The 26,332-nt window shown below is 41.7% G+C and overlaps 2 protein-coding genes across 2 annotated transcripts; both read left to right on the top strand.

Annotated features, from left to right (window-relative positions):
• The first annotated feature begins 2,483 nt into the window (after nt 1-2,483).
• LOC129425725 (serine/threonine-protein kinase 17A-like) lies at nt 2,484-8,450 on the top strand. Its single transcript, XM_073863865.1, has 5 exons — nt 2,484-2,566; nt 6,010-6,136; nt 6,774-6,822; nt 7,195-7,374; nt 7,517-8,450. The coding sequence occupies exons 2-5, from the start codon at nt 6,115-6,117 to the stop codon at nt 7,836-7,838; spliced, it is 573 nt and encodes a 190-aa protein (XP_073719966.1). The 5' UTR covers nt 2,484-2,566; nt 6,010-6,114; the 3' UTR covers nt 7,839-8,450.
• Nucleotides 8,451-9,863: 1,413 nt separating this feature from the next.
• LOC129426156 (E3 ubiquitin/ISG15 ligase TRIM25-like) lies at nt 9,864-15,749 on the top strand. Its single transcript, XM_073863858.1, has 6 exons — nt 9,864-10,475; nt 13,338-13,433; nt 13,564-13,797; nt 13,950-14,109; nt 14,508-14,564; nt 15,095-15,749. Exons 1-6 carry the CDS (start codon nt 9,894-9,896, stop codon nt 15,619-15,621), a joined length of 1,656 nt encoding a protein of 551 aa, XP_073719959.1. The 5' UTR covers nt 9,864-9,893; the 3' UTR covers nt 15,622-15,749.
• The last annotated feature ends 10,583 nt before the right edge of the window (nt 15,750-26,332 follow it).

Raw genomic sequence — 26,332 nt, 5'->3', positions numbered from 1 at the left:
TTTCATCATAAACAATCTGAAAACAGGGCTTTAAGTGTAAAATACTGAACTTGTCCTTTAACCAGCATTCGTTTGTACTTTTGTTTCTTTTACTGTTCTGTCAGGCTTGCCAGATCCGTGCGTCAAAACCAGCCCAATGGCCAATTTAAAATTAGCATCCCAATAACTATTTGCAGCCGAAATGCCAACAACTAAAGAACCAAATCCTTCCATTTCTAACCTTCAGAAGAAAAAAAACAAGCAGCAGAAACAATTTAAAAGTAGCCCAATTCAGAACTCCGCCAAAAGGCAGAGGACCTGGCAACGCTGCATCCGGGCAATGCTGCCTTGCTTTAAAATAAGCTGGTGGCATGGTGAGAAGAAGCAAGCAGCTCGCATTGTGAAGAAAACGTGCCAGACTATAGAAGCTTAGACTATATAAGTTGTCGTAGACGCGGCGCTGCGCTTCTCGTCCGGTGTGCGACCCCCTTTAGACTTTAAAAACCCCTGCCCTACACATACTAACTTGAGATGCCCTAATACTTGAGTGTCAGATCTTTACCTTTCAATCGATAAAACAAGCGAAAGTCTAATAGGCCAAAAAGTGAAATCTAAAAATCTAAATATAATAGTCATTCTGGGTCAACCACCAAAATCACTCTACCTACCTCATGGCAACATCCTGGCAAGTGCTTGTAACAATGTGACATTGTGGCTGTGAGGTTGGCACAGGCGATCCCCCCTTTTCTTCCCGATAATATTATTGTGTCCTTGAAAGCCAGCCCTGCATTCTCACATACAATTCACAGCCTGTCCATGGCCCACGCAGCCCTCACCCTCTGTGTCTAATAATCCATCACGCCGTCTGACCTGGATTTCTGGAAATAGGGAATTGGCTGACAACATATGTCCCTAGCGTTTACTCTTTTCCCATGTGTATTTGTTATTAGCCGCTGTGGCCACCCCTACCTGTGCCTATAGACCATTTCAAAAGATGTAAACACTAGACCTGGTTGAGTCGCGACTCACTCGGATCTTTAACCCGGATCTTTAAATTAACTCATGAGTCGCGAGTCTCTAGTGTCATTTACCCTGATCAGTTGAGTCCTACTACAATTCAATGTAAAACCATAAACAGCGCCACCACACACACAAACCTCTTTCAACATTATTGATGAGACTTCGCTCGCACTACAGATCCACTCGTAACCGCCTGATCTGCGCGAGAACTGACCCGAGATTCTCACTCAGAGCCGGAAACATTGCAAACTCAAGAGACCCGCGGATCCGTGCGAGCCGCGAATTGACCCGAGATTCTCCCTCAGAGCCGGAAACATTGCAAACTCGAGAGACCCGCGGATCCGCGCGCGCCGCGAATTGACCCGAGATTCTCCCTCAGAGCCGGAAACATTGCAAACTCGAGAGACCCGCGGATTGACCCGAGATTCTCATTCAGAGCTGGAAACATTGCAAACTCAAGAGACCCGCGGATCCGTGCGAGCCGCGAATTGACCCGAGATTCTCCCTCAGAGCCGGAAACATTGCAAACTCGAGAGACCCGCGGATCCGCGCGAGCCGCGAATTGACCCGAGATTCTCCCTCAGAGCCGGAAACATTGCAAACTCGAGAGACCCGCGGATTGACCCGAGATTCTCATTCAGAGCCGGAAACATTGCAAACTCGAGAGATCTGCGAATCTGCTCTGACTCGAGAATCTTTCAACTCGTAACCGGTTGATCCTTAACCGGCTGATCCGCGCGAACTGTCTCTCCGCCTCTGGGGGCTGCATAAGCAGGACACCGTTTTTTTCTATATTATTATGCTATTATTATTAGGCCTATTTTTTTTAAATGGTCGACCATACACACCAAACCTAAAACATAAGCATGTTATCTCAGAAGTGAAAGGCTTTTGTTGTGGATTTGCTTTTGAGGAGACTTCAGTCGCTCTATAGATCCACTAGCCGGCTCCGGCTGATCCACGCGAATCAGCCGGTTAGTGGATCTGTAGAGCGAGTCCCATGGTCTGCGAGTCTGCAATGTTTCCGGCTCTGAGAATCTTGAGTCGCGTGGATCGGCCGGTTACAAGTGGGTCTGTACTGAGTTTCCTTGGCGATTTAGCAATACTGACTCAAGTGATTCAAGTGACTCACACAACCCGGATCACTTTAGTGAGTGACTCACAATAACCCGGATCCTTAATAGGAGTCGAGTTTGCCAGGCCTAGTAAACACTGGTCCAGAAACACTTCCTGTTTCAGTTTGTGACACTTTTTTTATTTCACATGTATCATTATCTTTAAGATGTTTGTTTAACTTTTTGATTCAGTTCTATATGTTCTGTTGGTTGTATTTTATCCCAGTTTATCTAGTGTTAAAAAGTTGAAACAGGAAGTGCTTCTGGACCAGTGTTGTTTACATCATTTGAAAGGGTCTATATTAAGTGAAGCTTACAGCTCTTGAATTGTTTTTAGCCTTGCAGGATATTCTGCCCTCATCCTGAAGAAGTGGATGTGAAGAGACTGATGAGACAGATTCTGGAGGGTTTGATTCCTTCACAAGAGCAACCTGGTACACCTGGACCTTAAAGTAAGTCAGGCGGCAATACGACCTTCACATTACATTTTGATTGCATTCATGTGGATGATTATATAATTGCAGGTACATCTGGTGTCCAAAGTCATTATTTTTCAGCTTTTTTAAATGGTTATGGCCATAACAATATAATTTTTCTTTGAAAAAGTGACTTGTACAGCTGAACATTATGATTTCCTGTTGCATGGATTAGTCAGTGTTAATTATTTTACTATCAAACTCTGTTACCAAGGTACAGTAACAGTGCTGACAGTATGTAATAGGGATGTTCATTTAAGTTCATTTTCCTGACCGACAACCGCAGCTTGTTATCCAAACATTAACCGTTAACTGATACGATTTTAATATTAAATTGCCATTGATAAAAATACAGTTGACGGTTGTCTGTGACCTGGTAAAACAAACTTTTTTTTATTAGAACAGCAGCAACCGATCAACAACATAACCAGAATTCATACATTATCAAATTTTCACGCAACATTATATTATCAAAGAACACTCAATTAGATTAATATCCAAAGTAGGCTGATTGTCTGTTTTTTATCTACCACAGTGGCCATTTCTAAAGCAGGACACATTTCAAAAAGTTTGCTTTGTGTCTTCTTTCTCTGTTTCTGCATAAAGAGAGATGTTTATTGTCAGGGTCTAGGACCATCAGCAAAGGTCTGTCCAGACGCCTGCAAGATTGAGGCACATATGCGCCTCTCCGTGCAGCTTCCAAACCATTCTCAAGCACCGACACATATATGCAGTACAAATGATTACTTATACAAATGATTACTTTACCAGACTGTCAGGGCAGCAATAGTTTGCATCATTTACAGGCCATTCACAAATTAAGGAAAGAATTGTGTCAAAACGCATTGTTCGTTAACAAATATTTTTTCTTTTAACTGACAATATGAAACGGTCATAAATTCTTACCTTTTTCAATATGAACATCTCTAGTATGTAACAGAAGTGGCAGTCATACACAGAGAAACAACCCTCTTCCCCTCATACACATACATGACTGTGAACACTAGCTACGTTTACATGGACACATTTTACCTCCATCGGATTAAAATCCTTCCGATTAATAAATCCTATCATAGCGTTTACATGAACACTTAATAATGTGATCGGATTGATGTGCGTGTTTATATGACACAAGATTTACATCAGATTTGATCATTTGACATGCGCACATTGCACAAATATAGTTTCACGCTGTTTCAAGATTTGCTTTGTGCCTCAGCTGTTTATAAAGCAGCAGCAAAAACACCCATTCACGTGTGCCCAAAAAGCGTATTTTACTTCACGCAGTGCTGCAGAGACCGTTCGCAAGAGCGAGTCCAAACACACGCGTTTGTGGATCAGAGAATAAACCATGGACTGACCTGACAACGCTGTCTTGTATCACTTTATGGGGAATTGGAAGGATAATAGGAACAAGATTAACAAGACAATCACTTCATGTGACTTCCTTCAACAAAACAAATATTTGCGTCACATGTCATTACGGCAATCTACGTCATTGCACGTGTGCATGCGCTCCACACTCCCGTCCTGCATGTGGCGGAAATGCGCCTTTCAGTGGGTTTACCAACCGCCATTAAAAAAAGAAAAGATGGCACATGCGCAGAGCGTCCCAGTTTCAGTTATCCATCTGATCAAGTGTATACATGTCCTTTTGAGCGGATTACAAAAGGTATAAACCACCCCTAACAAGCGGATTAGATTTTTAATCAGATTGGCACTTTTTAGTCCGATTGAGGTGTTTACATGGAGCATTTTTATTCAGATTGATCATTTAAACGGATTACAAATGTCCATGTAAACGCAGCTACTGTTACTCTACCTTGGTAACAGAGTTTGACAGTAACAGAGTTGACACTTACTATTGATTGTCAACTATAAGACAATTTGGTAACACTTTATTTTACGGTGTCTTTGTTACACATGATACATGTAATTATTATTGTAATAACAGTTAATTATGCATAATTACATGCAACTAACCCTAAACCAAACCCTAATCCTAACCCCAACCCTATAGTAAGTACATGTTATTAATGATTATTACTTAGTACTTAAATGTATAATTATACACTGTAACAGTGACACCGTAAAATAAAGTGTGACCGACAATTTTTACATAAATGATTATATTGTTATGCCCTGTAACAACATGTGATCCATGACAATAAGTACCAAATTATTAAAATAATTAAAAAATATGTAGGGGAGAGCGGGGCACAACCTGACGCTTTTTGGTTTTGGCTCAATTATTCAAAAAATATTTGAGTTTGATTAATTATATTTTTACACAATCAACACACACACCTCTGCTACAAATGAACATTTGAAGTTTGTTTCTAGTATTTACCATTGTTGGACAATTACACCAAACATGACAGAAGTGCAAACGTTACAACTTACCCCATAGGTGGGGTTCATTGTAACAGGCAGGGGGTTAGTTGTAACACCTGCTAGAAATTAAGTTTGCAGGCAAATATTTCAATACTATTTTGTCTATATACTTGAAGTGAATATTGTTTATATATCTGTCTATAATGGATGGGTATCAACACTGTATTCGTTCATCCAGCCCTTTTCTAACAATAGTTCAATTATAAATGAACTCTAAATATGTGAGAAAAAGCAGCACAATTATGACAATTTTTTATATATATGACCCAGTCTGTAAAAACAATACTACAGTTTCTAAATCAAATTCTGAGATAATGAGAAGTCTGATTTTAGCCATTCATTTCATTATGATTTCAATCTTTGATGTGACCTTATTCAATCAATATTAAAGATATGAACAAAAATAAATGTTGACACAATTTTTGATAAGACAGGCACATTTATTTTGTTCGCAGCCAGTAATCATTCATGTGTAGACTATTTAAAACAACGATAAGAATTATGCTAACGTTAGCGGATTACATATTGTAAGTGCTGAGGGATTAGTTGTTACACAGCGTTACAATTAACCCCGCTGGGTCAAAATATTTTCAAGCCCACCAAAAAAGTTGCTAAAGCTGCAGACATATTTCAAAATGATGCTATGTTTTAGTTAACAAGACACTGATTAATATGACATAGCATTGGATTTGGTATCTTACACACAACATTGGATTTTGGATTTTTAGAAACCGAAAAAAAAAACATATGATGAAAAAATTTACTTACATGCCACCAAAACACTCGTTCATCAATAACTCTCTGGAAAAACATTATACATTTCCAATAATTTGTGGGAGATCATCTTTTGGCAGCATAAAAAAATCTGGAAAGGCAAAATTCTCAACCTTGTGCAACAATATAAACGGTCCGTGTTACAACTAACCCTGCGTTAGTTATTGCCCCGCGCACCCCTACCTGCAGTTATGTAATCACTCAAATGTTAGCATTAAAAATATGTATCTGAAGATTTTTTTATCTGTCAGCCTCAGAACATCCTCCTCACTAGTGAGTCTCCTCTCGGGGACATAAAGATTGTGGATTTTGGCCTGTCGAGGTTGGTAAGCAGCAGTCAGGAGATCAGAGAGATCATGGGCACACCCGAGTATGTGGGTACGAACCAATTCTTTACCATTTTCATATGAAATTCAGTGTAGTGTTTAAACTTGAGACTGGTAGTGCATGTACATGATCTTAATAACCTTTTGGGGTGGTTTCCTGGACAGGGATTAGTTTAAGCCAGGACAAGGCCTCATTTTCATTAGGAAATAACTAGTTTTAACAAGCATGCCTTAATAAAAACATTACTTGTGTGCATTTTGAGGCAAAACAAAGGGCACTGGTGTATTTTAAGATATGTCAGTGCAAGTTGTTTTCAGTTTGGACAGCCTTACATTTATTTTAGTCTAGGACTAGTCTAATCCCTGTCTGGGAAACCACCCCGTAATGTTTAAATTCAAAATTTATATTTCTGTAGCTCAATTGGTAGAGCATTGTGATAGTGGCACAAAGGTGATGAAATTAATCCCAACACGCATACTGTACTGATAAAATGTAGATGTTTGAATGCACTGCAAGTCACTTTGGATAAAAGTCTCGGCCAAATGCATAAATGTTTCATTAAAATTTTGCCCTGATATAAATTTCTTCATAAAATCTTTAATTGTGGAAATTAGTAATTTAGAATAAGTGTTTTCACTGAGTAATGTACATAAAACTGCACATTTTGATGTATTGTTTTTTATTACAGCACCAGAAATCCTGAATTATGAGCCAATAAGCACAGCAACTGATATGTGGTAAGTCCTTGTTCTTCATTACTATTTTTACAAACATGAATATAGCATTTCATGTGATACCCTCAATGTTGACCTAGAGGTAGAATAAATTCTTTTTTTGTGTGTTTTATGGTCAGTTTTTTCATGGTAATTATGATCACAGTTGTGTCATTGCCTATAAACAAACACTTCATTCATAGCAAAGGCTCTCGCACCCTCACTGGTTCAGTGTTTTGGTTGTTTTTAACCAGCAATTTTGCTTTAGGATTTATTATCTAAGACAATTAGTACTTATAGTTCTTGCTTGGAGAAAATAGTATTTTTATAACACAAAATCAGTCATGTTTACGATGCTTTATCGGTGGATGATCCTCTCCTCTCACTTTCTAATAGGAGTATTGGTGTCCTCGCATATGTGATGTTGACGGGTATCTCTCCTTTTCTGGGGGATGATAAACAGGAGACCTTCCTCAACATCTCCCAGATTAATGTCAGCTACACGGAGGAAGAGCTGGAGCACCTGGACAAAGCAGCTATTCACTTTATAAAGTCCCTGCTTATCAAAGAACCAGTGTAAGAGAAACATATTAAGTATATCAAGAATATTTTCACTGATTTTTTTTACATTTTGTAGGATGATTTTAAAAACAGTAGCTGAGTTTTCACAGACGGATCACATGTATATACAGTTCATCACCTGACCTTATTTCCACAGGAACCGCTTCACAGCAGAAGAGTGTCTCGAGCACCAGTGGCTTCAGATGAAAGAAGAAGAAGAAAAGGACTGGAGCACATCTGAAAGCGTCTCTGAGCCTGCCAGCCCGGGGACCTCCAGCCACGATGAAGAAGCAGAGGATGAGGAGAGCTCTCAGGTAACAGAAGAGCTCATCGTAATGGCAGCTTACACCCTGGGTCAGTGTCGACAGTCCTCTGATAAAGAGATTCTGACCCCCGACCAGAAGGCCATCTCCAAATGCTTCAAGTTTGAGGAACCCTTCTCAGCCCTGCAGGAAGTTCCTGGAGAATTCATCTACTGATTCCAGTTCAGCCAGATAGCTGCTACGCTCCCAACTAATGCCGCACTTCAGACAAGAAACCTTTTCTATGTCTTTTCTTTTCACTCACCTCATGATTTAAACTTGTAAGCCAAACAACTTTTGTCTTTTGTCTTGCTGGTTGCTCTTGTTTCTTTTGTTTAATGTTTGTGCTGCTTATATTTACAGACAACTAAGCCTTGCTGTGACTCTCACTTTTCTTGTTTTTATTTCCTTTAGGTGCCATGCTTATTTGTTATGGGTAATACATTAAAGTTATTATTTTTGATGATAATAATTTTGTTCGTTTTCTTCTGGGTGCGTTTTGATGCATCTTTGTACAGATTATTGTTGTTTTACTGTTTTTTTTTGTTGTTTCTACAAGTTTGTTAAAGATTATAAAGCCATTTTATATGTCCAGCTTCTTTCAGGTCTTTACTTGGCAAAAAAAGCTTCCACAGCCATAACAAAACGTGTGTAAATGTTTCCTTGTTTTGTTTTTTAACTCATGTTAGAGTTATAACTATTAATTGATTTGTCACTACAAAGAATATTTTTAATGGCAATATATTACAAGGAGACTGTTCTGATGCTGTAAATAAAAGTTTGTCTTTACAGCAGTGACTCATTATTTTTTGGTTGGGAAATTCTGTAACTTAAAAGGTAACTTATTACTGACATAACACACAATCACTTATTTGGCTTCAAAACACCCCATGCTAAAGAATTTAGTTAAAGCTGGTTAAAAATGTGTCTTATAATTATGTTTTAATTACCCTTATTTTCACCAAAAAGAACCTATACATTGTGTTAAAGGATGAGTACAAGAATTAAAAATATATATATATATAGTTAAACATTGTCAAACAATAAATGCTTTACAAACTTTTATCCACTGAAAGCTTTCTGATTTTGATTGAATTGTCCAGTGACACCTTTTTAAAGAGGACATACAATGAAAATCTGACTTTTATATTAAAGTGCTATAATTGGTTCCCAAGTGCTTCTACCAACCTAGAAAATGTGAAAAAGATCAACCCAGTCACTTAGTTTATCAAAACTTTCTCTGCAAGCATGTGAAAAAATAGGTCATTGAAATTTGGCTCCCCTTGTGATGTCAGAAGGGGATAATGCCATCCCTTAATCTGCACTATCCAACCACAGCACTGCCATTTAGTGCAGATATCATAGTGTTTAAGGGACACACTCAAAAAATGGCACATTTTTGCTCACACCCACAACGTGTTATTAAATTTTAACATGCTATAATAAATGATCTATATGGTATTTTGAGCTAAAACTTCACATATGTACTCTGGGGACACCAAAGATTTATTTGACATCTTCAAAAAGTCTTGTCCCCTTTAAAACTACTACTGTTGCTTAAAAACATCTTCATTCAGTGAAAATGAAGAATTCGAAAGTTGTTTTGTGTGCAGAGGTTCATATCTAATGCTCAGCGGTACAAGTAAACATGTTTTACATATTTTATTGGAATGTAAACAACAAGTTTGGCCATTTTAAATGTACAATAATGCTTGGGGGAAATTTTTATTTTAAATAAAGACAAAAAAACAGATATGCTGTGCTATAGCTTGAGGTATTGGTTTGGTTTAAAGTGCCTTTTTCTGGTATTCTAAATATTGTCATTTAGAATTTATTTATTAAAAGATAAAAAGAAAAAAGATTGTTGTAATATTTCTTTCCAAGTTATTTGTGTCTATGTAAAACACTGACAAATATACAGTCGCTAATTATTAATGCCATCATTGATTCTAATATTAAAACATCCTGCTTTATAAGCATTAACAAACACTTTTCTGTAGTCTATATTTTATATATTTTTTATAATGTTTACATCTTTAAAACACTGCTTTAGTTTACATTAGAACGCACATGTAATACATTTAATACAAACACTTCATATGGTTTGGCCAAAAAATGAAAGTGAAAGTCCAGCCGAGTCACACCTAACATGTTTTGCACACGACACTTAACACAAAACCAGGAAACTACTTTTCAAGCGACTGTCTCTCTCTGTCTGTATATTAGTGAAATATGGCAGAAGCTCATATTTTTCAGGAGAAGTTCAGCTGTTCAGTGTGTTTGGATCTCCTGAAGGATCCAGTGACCATTCCCTGTGGACACAGTTACTGTATGAGCTGTATTACAAACTGCTGGGATCAGAATGAGATGAGAATCTACAGCTGCCCTCAATGCAGACAAACCTTCACACCAAGACCTGTTTTATTTAAAAATGTGATGTTTGCTGAAATGGTGGAGGAACTGAAGAAGACAAAACTTCAGACTGCTGTTCCTGCTGACTCTTATGCTGAAGCTGGAGATGTGGAGTGTGACGCCTGTACTGAGAGAAAATACAAAGCTGTCAAGTCCTGTCTGGAGTGTCTGAAGTCTTACTGTCAAAATCATCTTAAACAACATGAAAATTTCTTCAATGACAGGAGGCATCATTTGATGAATCCCACCAGACAACTTCATGAGATGATCTGCTCAAAACATAATAAACAACTAGAAATCTACTGTCGCACCGACCAACACTGCATTTGTTATCTGTGTACGATGGACGAACATAAAAACCATGATACTGTGACAGCTGTAGCAGAAAGAACTGAGAAACAGGTATGAACTGAAATCAGACACACTGCACTAATGCTAACAGTAATGATTAATAATATGCTAAACTATGAATGTCATTATAGTAACATTACATGCATATACGCATGCAGTTTAATGTAATATGTTTGAGGTTTTATAGTTATTCACTCTAAAAAATGATGTGTTGGATTTACTTAAAATATATATGCACCATTTTTGCATCACACTTTTTAAGTATTCCCAACTTTGATAGTTTTACTTAAAATTTACAAGAAAACCTGTGTTTTATTTACTTAAATTTTTAAGTAAAGAATGATGATGAACTCAAATATTTAAGTTCATATAACACATATTTTCTTGTTTATTTTAAGTAAAATTATTCCAAGTTGGGATTACTTAAAATATATATGCACCATTTTTGCATCACACTTTTTAAGTAAATCCAACACATATTTTAGAGTGAAGTTTGAGCAATTTAGTATACACAGAAAGGTATACATAATTTAGTGTACACAGAAAGATCTCCTGAACAAAGTCTTTGTCTGACTTAGCTCTTGCTTGAATCAGAGACCTTTTTGCTGTGAGGAAACTATGATGCGCGCTAACCCACTGTGTTGCCATCTACACTGAGCACACACTTCTCAATCGTGGTAACAATGAACAAACATAATTTTTTCAAAATAACTCTAAATACAACATATAACTAACATTAACAGCATATCAACATAAATAAAGCCAGCAAACATTAAAACAGTCATCTTTTTTTAGTAAATATTAACCAAAGAAGTGAACATGTCGCAATGCATGCTGGGAACTATTCAGACCATTGTTTTTTTTTAATTGCTTGTTCAGATTACTCAATTTGGCAAGTTGGGTAAACAAATTGGACAAAAACTTAAAACTCCAGTCCAAGGCCGTAGCCAGGATTTTTCAAATACCGAGGACATTTTTTTTATTATTTACATTTTTTCCATATTACAGAATAATAATAAACATGTCCAAACTACGACATAGCACAAATGTAACTGTGTCTGTGAGAATTTTGTTGGTGACTAAAAGCATCCAAAATAAATCAATGGTTACATTTCATCATCTGAAGTGCAAGTCACCCTTTGCCTAGAAACTGCAAAACTGTGTCATTTTTTCAAGAAGCTTCTTAAATTTTCAATTTAGGATGATTTTTTAAGAGTATAGAAGGAGTTTATATAATAAGGGCTCTTAGTGGCTGCTTTTTCTTCAATATTCAGTGTAAGTCATCTATTTCAAAAAATATATTTTTTTGGTTTCTAATAACAAAAAATAATCTGTTTGGCACAGCTATATTTTGTCTACAAAAGTAATTTCAAGCATTTAACCATAAGCCTTCAGATTTAATGATTTTAAGACCATAGTTAACATTTTAGTTAAGTGACCTTAAACTTTTGAGCAGTAGAGTAGGTTTTAATCTCATTGGTAGCCGTATTGCATCCCATATTGTAGGCTATTTGCTGCATAACCTTTAACTTTCTCATCTTCCCTTCTTCTCTGCTCATCTTTTGCTGGCTTTCCAAATGATAGTTAAGTTTGTTACAGCCTTTTCATTTTCATTTGCTTTATTAGATTAGAATTAGAGACGTGGAGAGACTCTATCTTACGTTGCATGTTACACAAACATTCTTGCCTTTCTTGCATACTATTCTTGTATAGAAGCAGTGCTTATTATACTTTGTGTTTGCGACCGCTACCTTTGAGCTTGTTGTACTTCCATCGCTCTGTCGTTGCGGGCGTGAGGGACTCGGGCGGACTGCACGTGAGGACCGGGCTGTCTGTGAGTGTCTAGCAGCAGCACCCGCTGCTCGTTGAGTGTAGAGAATGATACATGCTCTCGCGTCAGTCTCCAACCACGAAGAAAAGATCGCTAGATTTGTCCTTTTTCGCTTTTTAAGTTGCTAAATCTAGCGACAAAGTCATCAACAAGTTGGCAACACGACACTGCTCGGACTGTGCATGTATATAGTGTATGAGCTAATCCTGCTTCTGGTTGGCTTACGATGGAAATTCAGCCAGTCATCATTGATTATGTGGTTGTCCCACCCCCTCTAACATACACAGGCCAATCAGTTATGTGTTTCCCACCCCTCAACATACGCAAGAGAAAAACATTGCCTGTCTAATGATGAGAGTTTACTCGCTTCAGTTCAGTGAGATTAATTATACTAATGCGCAGCATTTTAATGTCAGTAACGCTGTAAGGAAACGACGTTTATATATAACGCCGTTATTTCCATCACTGCACGTGATGGTCCGTAGATGCAAGGATTGTCTCGTCGGCTCTTTTTTTTTACATCAAAATGAAATGAAACTTCAAGAAAAAACTACCGAGGACATGACCTCGGTGTCCTCAATGGTAGCTACGGCCATGCTCCAGTCAACAAATGATATTTGTTAGCAGGATGATTATCCTTATTTCATTCAGTGAACACAAATTAATGAACTAATGCCCTTCAACAAGAAAAACTTTGTTTTTTGTTAAAAGAACATTTTGAAGTTGGATTTTTTACAGGGCATGTGCTTCACAAAATGGCTACGACAGATGTCATAATTTTTGGCTGGAAACGCATCATGGGAAATCACGTGGCTCTATAGTTACTTAAAATGTTATGCTAGATTTACTTAATTTTGATGCAATTGTTATAGTAGTTAGCATTACTTATGTTTTTTCATTTTATTTTTGGATACATTTAAGTTCACCTGGTAACTTAAATTTTTGTGTTACACATACTAAATATGGTAAGAAGAGGTTGAAAAGTTATAAATACTAATTTTTTTGTGTTTAATCCAATTACTTTCATAAGTTATGGTTGTTCAGCCAACAAATTGTTTTTTAGAGTGTTTGTTATCTCACAGAGAGTTTTGGGAGAGAGACAGATAAAATTACATCAGATAATTGAGGAGAGAGAGAAGGAGCTTCAGGAGCTGAGAGAGGCTGTGGACTCTCATGCGGTGAGTTTTGAACAGAAAAACATCTGCTGACAGCTTGAAGATCAGTTTGAGATTCATGACTCTCCTCCAGTGATGGAGATCTTTACTGATGTACCTGTAATAGATCTGATTGTAATGTTTGTCCTAACAGCGCTCTGCACAGACAGCAGTGGAGGACAGTGAGAGGATCTTTACTGAACTGATCCGATCCATTGAGAGAAGACGATCTGAGGTGATACAACTGATCAGGGATCAGGAAAAGACTGCAGTGAGTCGAGCTGAAGGAGTCATGAAGCGTCTGGAGGAGGAGATTGATGATCTGAAGAGGAGAGACGCTGAACTGAAGCAGTTTTCACATACAGACAATCACATCCATTTCCTACAGGTAACACAACTCTGAAATACAACACAGTGAACATTAGCAGGATCTCTGGAAGACTTCACTTCATATATGACTATGATGGTGGTTATTTTATAAGCTGATAAATGTGCTTAATGTTGAATGTTTATGTTCATTTGTAAACTTTTCTTCTTCAGAGTTTTCAGTCTCTGTCTGCAGCTCTTGAGTCTTCAGTCTCACACAGATTTACTCTCAGCTCTCTTCTCTCTTTTGATGATGTGAGAAAATCTCTCTCTCGACTGAAAGACAAACTGCAGGATTTCTGTAGAGAGAAGATAGAGAAGATATCTGGTGAAGGTAAAGTAGCAGATATTCATTTACTTTCAAACATCATCATACAAGAAAGATCGCTGTTAGACTCTTATGGGGTGGTTTCCCGGACAGAGTTTAGATTAGTCCAGGACTAGGCCTTAGTTATTTTAGGCCATTTAAGTCGTTTTTACAAACAAACCTTATAAAAAACTATACTGATGTGCAAGACAAAACAATGTCACTGATTATGTTAAAATATGTCAGTTCAAGGGGTTTTGAAATTAAAGTAGCTCAAACATGCGTTTTAGTCTGGGACTAGGATAAGCCCTGTCTGGGAAACCGCCCCTATATCAGTGTCATGATCTCTGTTTAATTGTGTGTGTTTTTGGTTTATTATATTTATACTATAGGAATTATATTATTTATGTTTATTTATGGTTCAGTTACATATATCTCAGTTATTTCTGATGAATTGAAGACCAGAGAGGATTTCTTACAATGTAAGAGACTTTAAAAACATTTATGATTTATGACTTTAAATTATTTATATCCACTATAAAGAATGACAAAAACAACAAAAAGAACAAAACTTTTAGTATTTTCAATGTTTACAGAAATCTGTCAGTTCACTTGTGTCAGAAACTCAGTCCTTGTTAAAGAGGAGAATGAATTGAGTAAAATCAACAACTCAAAATCAAAACATCAACCTTTCAAAATTTTTTCCAACTTATTACTGCTAAGTTACCAGGCACAGGAACTTAACTTTATTTTTATTTTTATATGCCTTTTTTACATAAAACTACATTACTGCTAAAACTCTACAAATGTAATGATGGCATTTAAACAAATATATTTATATATTTAACAATCTCAAACCTAAAAATAACTGCATAGAAACAAAGTAAATGAGTGCGCACTGAAGGAGTAAATATAAAAATATAGTAATGTGTAGGTTTTGATAAAAATGCAATATATCTGCAATGATGATTTTTGTTAAACTGCTGCAGTCATTTGTGTTTATCTTCATCAGATTTCAAGCAGTTCACACTGGATTCAAACACAGTTCGTGAACACATTCAGCTGTCTGATGGGAACAGAACGGCTGCTCGCACTAACACAGACCATCAGTATCCTGATCATCCAGACAGATTTAATCACTGGCTGCAGGTGTTGTGTAGAGAGAGCTTGTGTGGACGCTGTTACTGGGAGGTTGAGAGGAGTGGTGGTGTTGGTATATCAGTGTCATATAAGAGCATCAGCAGGAAGGAATGGGGTGATGAGTGTAAGTTTGGACGTAATAATCAGTCCTGGAGATTGTACTGCAGTGACTCCAGCTGCACATTCATTCACAATAACAAAGAGACTGATCTCCCTGTAGTGTTGAGCTCCTGTAGAATAGGAGTGTATGTGGATCACAGTAAAGGATCTCTGTCCTTCTACAGCGTCTCTGATACAATGAACCTCATACACAGAGTCAACACCACATTCACTAAACCACTTTATCCTGGATTTACCATCATTTCAGGTTCAGTGAAGTTATTTAATCCAGCAGTGTAGATGACATGAAGATTCTCAGTAATGCTGTAAACTTTGACTAAAGAAAAGAAAGAGAAACAATTCCCTGCCAGTGACGCTTCCCTGAAGAGTAAATCTATTATCCAATAGACTGCACTCTTACCCAATTTTTTTTAAAAACTGAAAAACGAATTGTTTTGATAATCCGTTTATGTTTTGATCATCGTTCTGAATCTGATCTCTAACAAAATTCCTTTACAAAAATGCAATTATTTCAGCTTTTTGTCCAAAATCTTGTATTTTTGAAGAGACCTACCCATATTAAAGAGGTTATAAAAGAGAACAAACGAAGATTGAATAAAAGTCTGTTCTTTCATTTGATATATTTGTATGTTTATATATTTAGAGAAGACAACTTAGGTGGAAGGCATTTTGTGAAAATCAGCCTAAAAAAAGGCTGGCGGGGAATGAGATTATTTTAACAATTAATAATGTTCAATTCAGGGTTGTAGAGGTGATTGGGACAAGATTATTGAAAAAAATAAAAATCTGAAAATGAAAAAGTGAGTATTACACACACACACACACACACACACACACACACACACACACACACACACACACACACACACACACACACACACACACACACACACACACACACACACACACACACAGTCCGTATCTATAAATGATGTTCTTGATCTAGTACAGTGATTATAATCGAGTAAAGTGAGTGTAGAAACAAACTTCAACCAACAGAGGGAAGCAGTAGATAATAAATATTAAACAGCATTACTTTATTCATTTATATCCTCTGTGACATTTACATAATGTATACAAATCCTCTATGACAAAACATTGAGTCCTGTTCTGTTTTAGGCTTTATCTTCTTATTTATTTACAGACAAATGAGATACAAATTCAACAACTGTTTGTATTTGATGACCCGTTTGATATCTTGGGTCACACTTTGACTGTAAATTGTGTGTTTTTAACTTGTGTATGTTTAAACTTTATTAACTTGAATGCATTTTAACTTGATCTTGAACTACAGCACACTTGATGAACAATTTGCCCCAAATGTTTCTTATATTTTATGATCCATTTGGTTGTAATGTTGTGATTCTTTCAGCAACAACTGAAATAAGTTATGATCATGGTTATTATGAGAGTAAGACACATTGGCTTTTGAATTTTTTGTCACATCATGATATGAATGATGGAGAGTTTGGACTTTTGTTTGCATGCTAAAGATCTTTATGTACTTATTACCACTGTGTTATAATCTAATGTATTTACATCTATACAGATATGTATAGATGCATATCTGTATAGATGAAAATTTTCAATCATTTTAAGTAAGCAACCCTTTATTCAGACTTTAGCAGCAACATATTTGACCAAACTGACTCCTTGTGATAGTTTACAAATCTCTCTAAATTGTAACCACTGTGATCTGCAATATCAATTAAAATATTTGTGTTAAAAATTATTATTTTTTTCAAACTGAATAAATGCTGTCTCTTGACATTCAATATCTTATTTTTCTATGAGAGACTGAAAGAATGAGTATACATACACTTAAAAAAATGCTTCTCAATAAAAAAATAAGATTCAAATTTAACAGTCAACCAGGTAAAGGGCTTTTTTGTAAAAAAAAAAAGTAATTAGTTAACACCAATAAACACAGTTAAAACAAATGGGACAACATTGTACAGTGACAATAATACATGCCTTTCATGTGATAAATACTATTATATATTTCATTTAGATTTTTAAAAGGCAAGACTACAGCTTTGCAAGAAACACCATCAAACACCAACTGTGTCTCAAAACCTAGAAAACATAAACAGGTGTCCACCTATACAGCACTTTACAGCCATACTGTGAAATATTGATAAAGAGGACATACCATGAAACTCTGACTTTTTTATGTTAAAGTGCTAAAATTGGTTCCCAAGTGCTTTTACCAACCCAGAAAATGTGAAAAAGATCAACCCAGTAACTTTGTTTACCAAAACTTTCTCTGCAAGCATGTGAAAAAATAGGTTATTAAAATTTGGCTCCCTTGTGATGTCAGAAGGGGATAATACGGCCCCTTAATCTGCACTATCGAACCATGGCACTGCCATTTAGTGCAGATATCATAGTGTTTAAGGTTATATGAATTTAAACGGGTAATGTATTAGCTGTGTTGTACACTGTCTCTGTTTTATTAAGGGGGACATTTCACAAGACTTTAAGATGCTGAATAAATCTTTGGTGTTCCTAGAGTACATCAAGTTTTAGCTCAAAATACCATATAGATAATTTATTATAGCATGTTAAAATTGCCACATTTTGGGTGTGTCCTTTTAAATGCAAATGAGCTGATCTCTGTACTAAATGGCAGCAGCGTGGTTGGATAGTGCAGGGGGAGCCAAATTTCAATTACCTACTTTCACATACAGAATGGTTTACCAAATCTAAGTTACTGGGTTGTTGTTTTTTTACAAATTTTCTAGAAGCACTGGGGACCTAATTATAGCACTTAAAGGACAAGTTCGGTATTTTACACTTAAAGCCCTGTTTTCAGATTGTTTATGATGAAATAGAACGGTTTTGACTGAAATTTGGACATATGATGCTGGCCTGAGAAATTTTGGGTGTTTCTTGTATCACCTCCCACTTCTACAATGGGTCTATAGGTGCACTGAAACAATCCTTCCTAAAATGCATTAAACTTTCGTTTACAAAGACGTGAAACTCACAAGAGTGGTCAGGGGTGTTCACTGATATGATCACACAAAAATCGCTGCAAAAGATGCTTACCAACAGGTGTTTTACCATTCGTTGTAAACTTGTGGACCTATTTTTCCAAACGCTTCACACCCGTATATTCTTCCATTGAGAGCTTGAATAATAGACACTCCAGCCCAGTGGGTGGCGATAATCCATCTTTGCCAATTGCAAGAAGACAACAACGTTCTCGGCAGGAGTAATACCCTACCTCACAGCACATCTAATACAAGTGTCACAGGTGGGAGTGGACCGCCCCGTCACGGGTCACACCCCTTCCTAGTTTCCACCTCGAGGAAGTCCCAAGAACACCCCAATGACCAGATACACGAGAGAAGGTAAGTATAATTAAAACAAACTTTATTTAAATTATTTAAAAGATGTTTGGGGAAGGGGAAGGGAAATCTAAAATGAATTTTCATTTCTCAAAAGGAGAGGATTGGGCCTAAGGGATCTGGACGTCGTCTCGTAAGTATCCACAGGGGATGGGGTCTTGTAGACTTTTTTTTACGTGGTGCCCTTCGCTTCTCCTGAAGGCAACAGAGGACACACGATGAGTGAAAGGTGAGATGGAGAGGGATATCTTATTCCTGTATGTGTCGTTTCCTCCAAACTGGCTGCACAAGGCACCTGGACAGTTTCTACACTCCAATGGGCTTCCTGATGGGTACGGTGCAACACACCCTAGTTCCTGAGGGCACAGGTAAGTACAGGTTTAACTGGGTTCACAGAGGGGCAAGTTGTCGTGGGTAACAGGCGAAAGCACATCCAGAAAGGGTGGCTGCAGCCAGGCCGTATTCAAGGTAAGGGGTATTCAGCTTGTGCAGTCAGGAAGGTATTTGGCAAGGTAACTGGATCAGGACACTGGGCGTACACTGGCAATTTCAGGGTAAGTAGCGAGGTGACTAGATCTTGACACTAGACATACACTGGCGTATTCGAGGTGAATAGCTTTGAGCTCATGGAAACAGGTAAGTATATAGCAAGGTAACTGGGTCTTCACACTGGGCTTACAGGGCTTATTCGAGGTAATCAACTTTTAGCTCGTGCATACGGGTAGGTATTCAACAGAAAGTTGGAACACTCACACTTGGCTTACAGGGCTTATTCGAGGTAATTAGCTTTTAGCTCGTGCATACGTGTAGGTATGTATTCAACGGGATGACTAGAACTTTAAGCTGGACGACAAAGGATAGCAAGCACTAGATTCTCCTTAGCAAAGGCGTGGACTCTAGCAGATAAGTGGGAAAACCATACATCACCTCTTGGCTTTGTTCAAGGGCGAAAGGGGGTCACAAACTCCAAGCTGCTGCTCGTTGGGCCCAAACGGCCGATGGTGTCACGGTGGACCAGTTCAGGTAGGTTGGCTACACCCGGTCTGTATTGCTGGGCCGACTCACCCGCTTCCCTCTCCTCTCTTCCAACCACGGGACAGAGATCTAGACAGGGGCGGACAGTTGGAATCACTCCACAATACAGTAAACATACACAGCAGACTGTTTCACTTATAATGGTCGAATGCTTCCCTCCAATCACGGGTTCTCCCCACAAGATCCACACAGTACCTTATCTTGCATTCACCCTTTGCCTCCTTCAAGCTGGAACACGGGGGCCAGAGTTATAAGCGGGCGTGTAGGAAATAGGTGGCCACCGCCAAGGCAGCAGACGTTCTCTCCAACAGGAAAGTTTCTCGGCCTAGAGGGCGAGCACAGACAACAGGGACACGGCACAGCACTGCAAAACTACAGGTGTATGTCACAGGAGTGACGATCTTTTGGGCGGAACCAAAAATTGGGCAAGTTTGGTTCCGCCCGGATGTTTCCGCACGGGCCGGTAAGAGAAGACACCGGACATCCGGTAGCGCCGCGGACGCTGTAATCAGCTGAATTACATACAGCTGAGAGTTATTGACAGGAGCGCCGGGTGATTGGATGAGGACGACATTCAGGAGAGTATTTTAGAGCAGTTTGAACCACAGTTTGGGTGCTTAGTATCCCTGTTGTTGGTGTGTATGGAGCGCTGAGTTAGGCTCACCGGGTACGCTGTGCTGGATTGTTGTATTGCTCTCTCTCTCTCGTCTGGATTCTAGACTTACATTGAGGAAGATACCGAAGACCTTATAGGTGGAGGGATTAAACGAATGCTGATCTTGGAGGAAAGAAACGAAGGCAAGACGCACCGTTGTGAGTATACGTCTGTGGAAAAGTGTTGATGGTGGCTGGAAAACGCCCTATCTGTGCATCTGAAATTTGTTGCAGTGTGAAGGCAATCTAAAACGGAGAAATTACAGCAGTTGTGGGTAATGGAAACCCTCTTATGGGAGTGCTGTGTATATGTTTGACCTGTATGTTTCTCTGAGTGTTTCTGAAGGAGAGTGGAAGGCCCTACCCCTGAGCTAGTGTGGTGGGTGAGCCAAAGGGTCTGTGTGAGGAAACCAACTCCAGCGACGAAAACCAACACTAGGCCGTGTCACCATCGCTACCTTCTCGTCCAGAGCAAAGTACAGGAAGACGGGCGTCTAATGTGTGCACTGAGTGGTGGGTGAGTTTTGGATGTGGAAAATTTTCACTTGAAGTGGTGCCGTGTATGCTGTGTATTGCAGTGGGATTGCTGTTGTCTTGTCTGACGTACCCCCGCCTCCAGTCACTCGCTCTTGAGACGACGAAGAGGAAAGAACGGTCCTAGAGTAAGACCTGTACATGATTATGCTGTGAGTGTGTTTCAGTTTTCAAATTACGGAGTGGTATCTCGAAGTATTTTCCCAGCCAAACGCTTGGCGGACTTGAGCTTAGGAGTGGCGGTGAAGAACTGTGCTACTGACGGTGCGTGAGTATTATCCATGATATTGTTCCCTTACCTGTGTCTTTTTGATCAACATAGAGCCTGAGGCGAAGGAGATCCGCCGGCCCGAGGTCTCGACGAAAGGGCACCCCGGTCCAGTTTTCGATCGACCAACGGGTCTCGAGGAAAGGGCAGCGCTCGACCTGGTGAGCCGGCGTGACGGTTCTCGCCCCTCTATAGACCAACGAGCTCGCCGAGAGGGTTTTGGCCCCCGGCGCCACCTAGGAAACCACCGTCTAGTTGACGCACCGCATAGCCAGCCACCGTAAGTCCGCCCCCTGTTAAGTGAAATATAACCTGTTAAAACTGCCTAATCGACAGGAAAGAGGAGTGTGTCGTGAAGGCTGTGGAGAGAGCCATACCTATCCAAAGCTGTAGTCAGCGACGAGTCATCTGTGGAGAGAGAGAGACAGCGTGAATGTCGAGATAACGAACTGTGAAGAGAGCCATACCTACCCAAAGCTGTAGTCAGCGACGAGGTGAGAGAAACCATTGGAAACCGATTCACTGTGCCTTTGTGTCCCAGCAGTCACCTGTGGAGAGAGAGAGACAGCGTGAACGCTGAGATGCCGAGCTATGAAGAGAGCCTAGAGGGGCCGTTATTTTAAGTTCCCCTTTTTCCTGCCCTATTTATTATTTTTAAATAAATTAAATAAAGTATATTTTAATTTACGTCTACCTTGTGTGTCTGGTCATTGGGGTGGCTTTGGGAATCTCCTCGAGGTGGAGAAAGGGGCGTGACCTTACTTACATCTGGGTCCACCCCGACTTGTGACAGATTTGGCGTAGTCGGCAGGGTTCCACCTCGAGTTGAGTAACCAGACTAGCCCAATGACCGACAACGCGGGGCCCGCAGCCCAACCCCGTGCGGTGCCTGTTTTTATGGGCAGCCCTTGGATCCAGAAGTATGGAGGGACAGAGTCGGGAGTACGGCTAACGGAATGGAAGGCTCAGTTAGAGTATTTAGCCGACCTACAAGGCCTTAGTGTAGCCCAGCGGCTACAGTTCGTGCTGAACTCCCTAGAGGGAGAAGCGCGGCGAGAAGTACAGGCCGCCCCTGAAGCTGTCCGAACCAGTGCCCAAACTATATTCCAGTTTCTCACCGAGCAATATGGTGACCACACCCCTGTAGCCGTCCTCCGTTCCCAATTTTTTAATATTAAACAAGGCCCCCGACAACCCATTAGAGCGTTTGCCCTAAGACTGCGTGAACAGTTCACCCGGCTACAGACCCGCCGCGATCATGGGCTGGGCGACGGAGAAACTTTGTTGCGTGACCAGTTCCTTCTGGGGATGAAAGAGGGCCCCGTGAGACAGAGCCTGAGGGTCCAGTTTCGGAGGGACCCCGGCCTCACATTTGAAGATCTAAGGAAGGAGGCGCTAGCTCTGGAGGGCGATGAGGTAGAGGTGAGTGAGACCCCAGTATGCGCGGCTGTAAATGAGAGCGTGCCAACACAACCAGAACGAGCGGATTGGAAGCAGGCTCTGAAAGCAGAACTCTTGAAGGATGTCCGGGAACAGATGTCAGAATTATCTAGTGCTCTGTTGGGAGAGCTGCGCCAAGGTAAGGCGCGGGAGGAACCAAGGCCGGCACCCCGAGAGCGAGCATACTCGGAGAGGAGCCGAGAGCCACCTGGACGCAGCCGGGAGCCACCTGGACGCCCAAACCGCTATGTTCGGCCCCGTTTCGAATGGGATGAGCAGGGACGGCCGATCTGCAACCGGTGCGGTGAGCCAGGACATTATAGCCGTCAGTGTGGGCCCCGCAGGGCATCAGAGGGGGGTTTTTAGGACGACCGGCCACAGTGGGTCGTGTGGCCGGGACCCCTCGAGAAGACCCGGGAAGAAGGGACAGCTCTAGGCAACAGATGGTCGGGCATAGCCCGGTGGCAGAAGTAAAAGTGTGTGGCAAATGGATTCAGTGCCTGGTAGACACGGGCTCACAGGTAACGATGTTCGCAGAAAGCCTCTCCAAGGAGATATTCGGACAGGGAGGAACAAAAGGAGCGGAGGCCCCCTGGCTGACGTTGAAGGGCGCTAATGGCCTAGAAATCCCCTACATTGGCTATCGCCTGACGGATCTTGAGGTGCATGGGGTAGTCGTCCCCCAAAAAGGTGTGATCATTGTCGAAGATAAGTGTTTGGGCGCCCACCGAGCCTTATTGGGCATGAATGTCCTCTCCGAATGCTGGGAGGAGATATTCCAGGCTAGGCCTGGTCCGAGGATCTCACCTACTGAGAGACCCAAGTGGGAGCGTGTAATGGCCGACTGCCGTCGGGTCCAACTGAATCAGGTTCGTAGAGATCGGGAGGAAGTGGGAAGAGTAATGTGTCGTTTTGCTTTGTCTATTCCCCCTAGGAGTGAGGCTATCGTATGGGCAAGAGTGCCCCTTCGGAAAGCGAACCCAGAGGAGTGGGTGTTGGTAGAGCCACATACAGACTGTCCACAAGTGGAGGTAGCACGGGGACTAGCAGCGGTCCACCGGGGGAGAATCCCGGTAAGAGTACGAAACGAGCACCCTTATGCGGTACAGTTATACCGGCATCAACGACTGGCTCGGCTGACGATGGTCACACCTCACCAGGTGAGGGAAGAGAGGGACGTCAGTTTTCGTCAGGTGTGCCCCACTGTGATCGAGGTGGCCCTGACCCAAATGGATGCCCCAGTGAGTAACCAGGGGAGAGGTGTGCCAAAGCACCTAGCGGGTGAGTCGCTGCAAGGGGACGACCTGGGACAGGTGCAGGCACAGAAACTGCAGGCACTTTTTCGGAAGTGGCAACATGTGTTTGCGAGGCACGACGAGGACTACGGGTGCACCAGGGTGGTGGAACACCACATCCCCACCGGGGATGCAGGGCCAAGTAGGGAGAGATACCGACCGATCCCACCTACCTTGTATGCGGAAGTACGTACACTCCTGCAGGGCATGTTGAGCCGGGGTATTGTCCGAGAAAGTAGTAGTCCCTGGGCGGCCCCCATCGTGCTCGTACAAAAGAAGACAGGAGCTTGGAGGTTCTGTGTTGACTATCGCAAGCTGAACCTGGTAACTAAGAAAGACGCCTTCCCCTTGCCACGAATCGAAGACTCCCTCGCTAGCCTTACGCAGTCGGCCTGGTATTCCACCTTAGATCTGGCCAGTGGATATTGGCAGGTGCAAGTAGCCGAGGCAGACCGGGAGAAGACCGCCTTCACGACCCCGTTCGGACTATTCGAATGGGACCGGATGCCTTTCGGGCTCTGCAACGCTCCGGCCACCTTCCAACGCTTGATGCAACGCTGTCTTGGAGGTCAGTTGATGGAGTCAGTGTTGGTATATTTGGATGATGTGATTGTGTATTCCCCAGATTTCGATTCCCACCTCCGGCACCTAGAGGAAGTTTTCCGCGCCATGGAAAGGTACGGGCTGAAGCTGCAGCCGGACAAATGCCACTTGCTGCGGCGGGAAGTGAAGTTCCTGGGCCATGTGGTCAGCGCAGCGGGGGTGGCCGTGGACCCCGAGAAAGTCGCTGCAGTAAAGGATTGGGACGCACCTAAGACTGTGAGGCAAGTACGATCCTTTCTGGGGTTCGTGGGATACTATAGGAGATTTATTAAGGATTTCTCGAAGGTTGCCAAGCCTCTTAACCAGTTGCTGGTTGGCACGGGACGAAGCCGGGGCCGTGGATCGCCCTCTATTAACTGGGACAATGATTGTGAGGTGGCTTTTCAGAGGCTGAAGCAGGAGTTGTTACAGGCTCCCATCTTGGCGTATGCTGACTTTTCTGAACCTTTTGTCTTATATACAGACGCGAGCAACCTGGGACTGGGGGCAGTATTGGCCCAACGGCAAGAGGGAACGGAGCGGGTGATCGCTTATGCGAGCCGGAGTCTCCACCCGGCAGAGAGGAACGACGCGAACTACAGCTCCTTCAAGCTGGAACTGCTGGCCCTGAAGTGGGCCTTGAGCGAAAAGTTCAAGGACTACCTTTGGGGAGCTAAGGTGACAGTCATCACCGATAACAACCCTCTAGTACATTTACAGACGGCGAAGCTGGGGGCCGTGGAGCAACGATGGGTGGCTCAGCTGGCCAACTTCGATTACAAGCTGCAGTATCGGCCTGGACGAGAGCACACGAACGCGGACGTCCTTTCCAGACTACCAGAGGGAAAGAGCCCCAGGCATCAGGGGTATCGAAGGGAGAATAGCCGTGAGGAGGGCTACATGATAGGGGCCGTGGAGGCGCCAGGAGGCCAGCAGGAAGTTGCACCAGGGAACTGGGGGTGGGACCCCCGCCGTTGGATAGAGAGGCAGGCCCAGGACCGGGACGTGTGTCAGGTGAGGGCGTGGGTAGAGCAGGGCCGACGGCCCACGCCAGCGGAGAGGCTGGCCCAGACAGAGACTGGAAAGAAGTTGTTGGGACAGTGGGAGAAGCTGGAGCTACAGGAGGGAGTGCTCTGTAGGAAGACCCGCGATCCGAAAGTGGGCGAAGAAGTGTGCCAGATCGTGGTGCCTGCCAACCAGGTAAACGCACTGGTCTCAGTCTATCATGACCAGTTGGGACACCAGGGACAGGAGAGGACCGTATCCCTACTGCGTAGATTCTTCTATTGGCCGGGATTGGAGGCGTCTGTGCACGACTTAATTCAAGCTTGCCCCCGGTGCATGCTGTTTAAATCCAGACGGGAGGCCCGAGCACCGATGGTACCCATTCACGCGAAAGCCCCCCTCCACATAATGGCAATGGACTTCCTGACGCTGGGCCGCCCTCAAGATCGATATCAAAATATTCTGGTAATCACTGACCTATTCACTAAATACGCCTGGGCAGTCCCGACGCTCGATCAGACAGCCAACACCACCGCCACAGCTCTATGGCGAAATGTGTTCCAGACATTTGGGTGTCCCGAGTTCCTGCACTCCGACCAGGGGGCAAACTTTGAATCCAAGGTCATCCGGGATTTATGCCAGTTGTATGGATGTACCAAAACCCACACCACGTCGTATCATCCCCAGGGGAACGGAAGCTGTGAGAGGTTCAATCAGACCCTATTGGGGCTACTGGGGACTTTAGATCAACGGCAGCAGAGCGATTGGGTGAGTGCTTTACCAAACCTTTTGCAAGCATATAATAACAGTGTTCATAGCACGAC

The sequence above is a fragment of the Misgurnus anguillicaudatus genome, chromosome 25 (assembly GCF_027580225.2).
Source record: "Misgurnus anguillicaudatus chromosome 25, ASM2758022v2, whole genome shotgun sequence".
Classification (NCBI taxonomy): domain Eukaryota; kingdom Metazoa; phylum Chordata; class Actinopteri; order Cypriniformes; family Cobitidae; genus Misgurnus; species Misgurnus anguillicaudatus.
The sequence above is the reverse complement of the archived record's forward strand: the minus strand, read 5'-3'. Positions and strand labels throughout refer to the sequence as shown.

Bases quoted from the DNA above. Each gene is read 5' to 3' on its own strand.
- LOC129425725 (XM_073863865.1), top strand. From the start codon at position 6,115: ATGGGCACACCCGAGTATGTGG. The intron at 6,137-6,773 runs GTACGAACCAAT...TTTTTATTACAG, and splicing joins GGGCACACCCGAGTATGTGG to CACCAGAAATCCTGAATTAT. The intron at 7,375-7,516 runs GTAAGAGAAACA...TTATTTCCACAG, and splicing joins CTGCTTATCAAAGAACCAGT to GAACCGCTTCACAGCAGAAG.
- LOC129426156 (XM_073863858.1), top strand. From the start codon at position 9,894: ATGGCAGAAGCTCATATTTTTCAGGAGAAGTTCAGCTGTTCAGTGTGT. The intron at 14,110-14,507 runs GTAAAGTAGCAG...TTTATGGTTCAG, and splicing joins AGAGAAGATATCTGGTGAAG to TTACATATATCTCAGTTATT. The intron at 14,565-15,094 runs GTAAGAGACTTT...TATCTTCATCAG, and splicing joins CAGAGAGGATTTCTTACAAT to ATTTCAAGCAGTTCACACTG.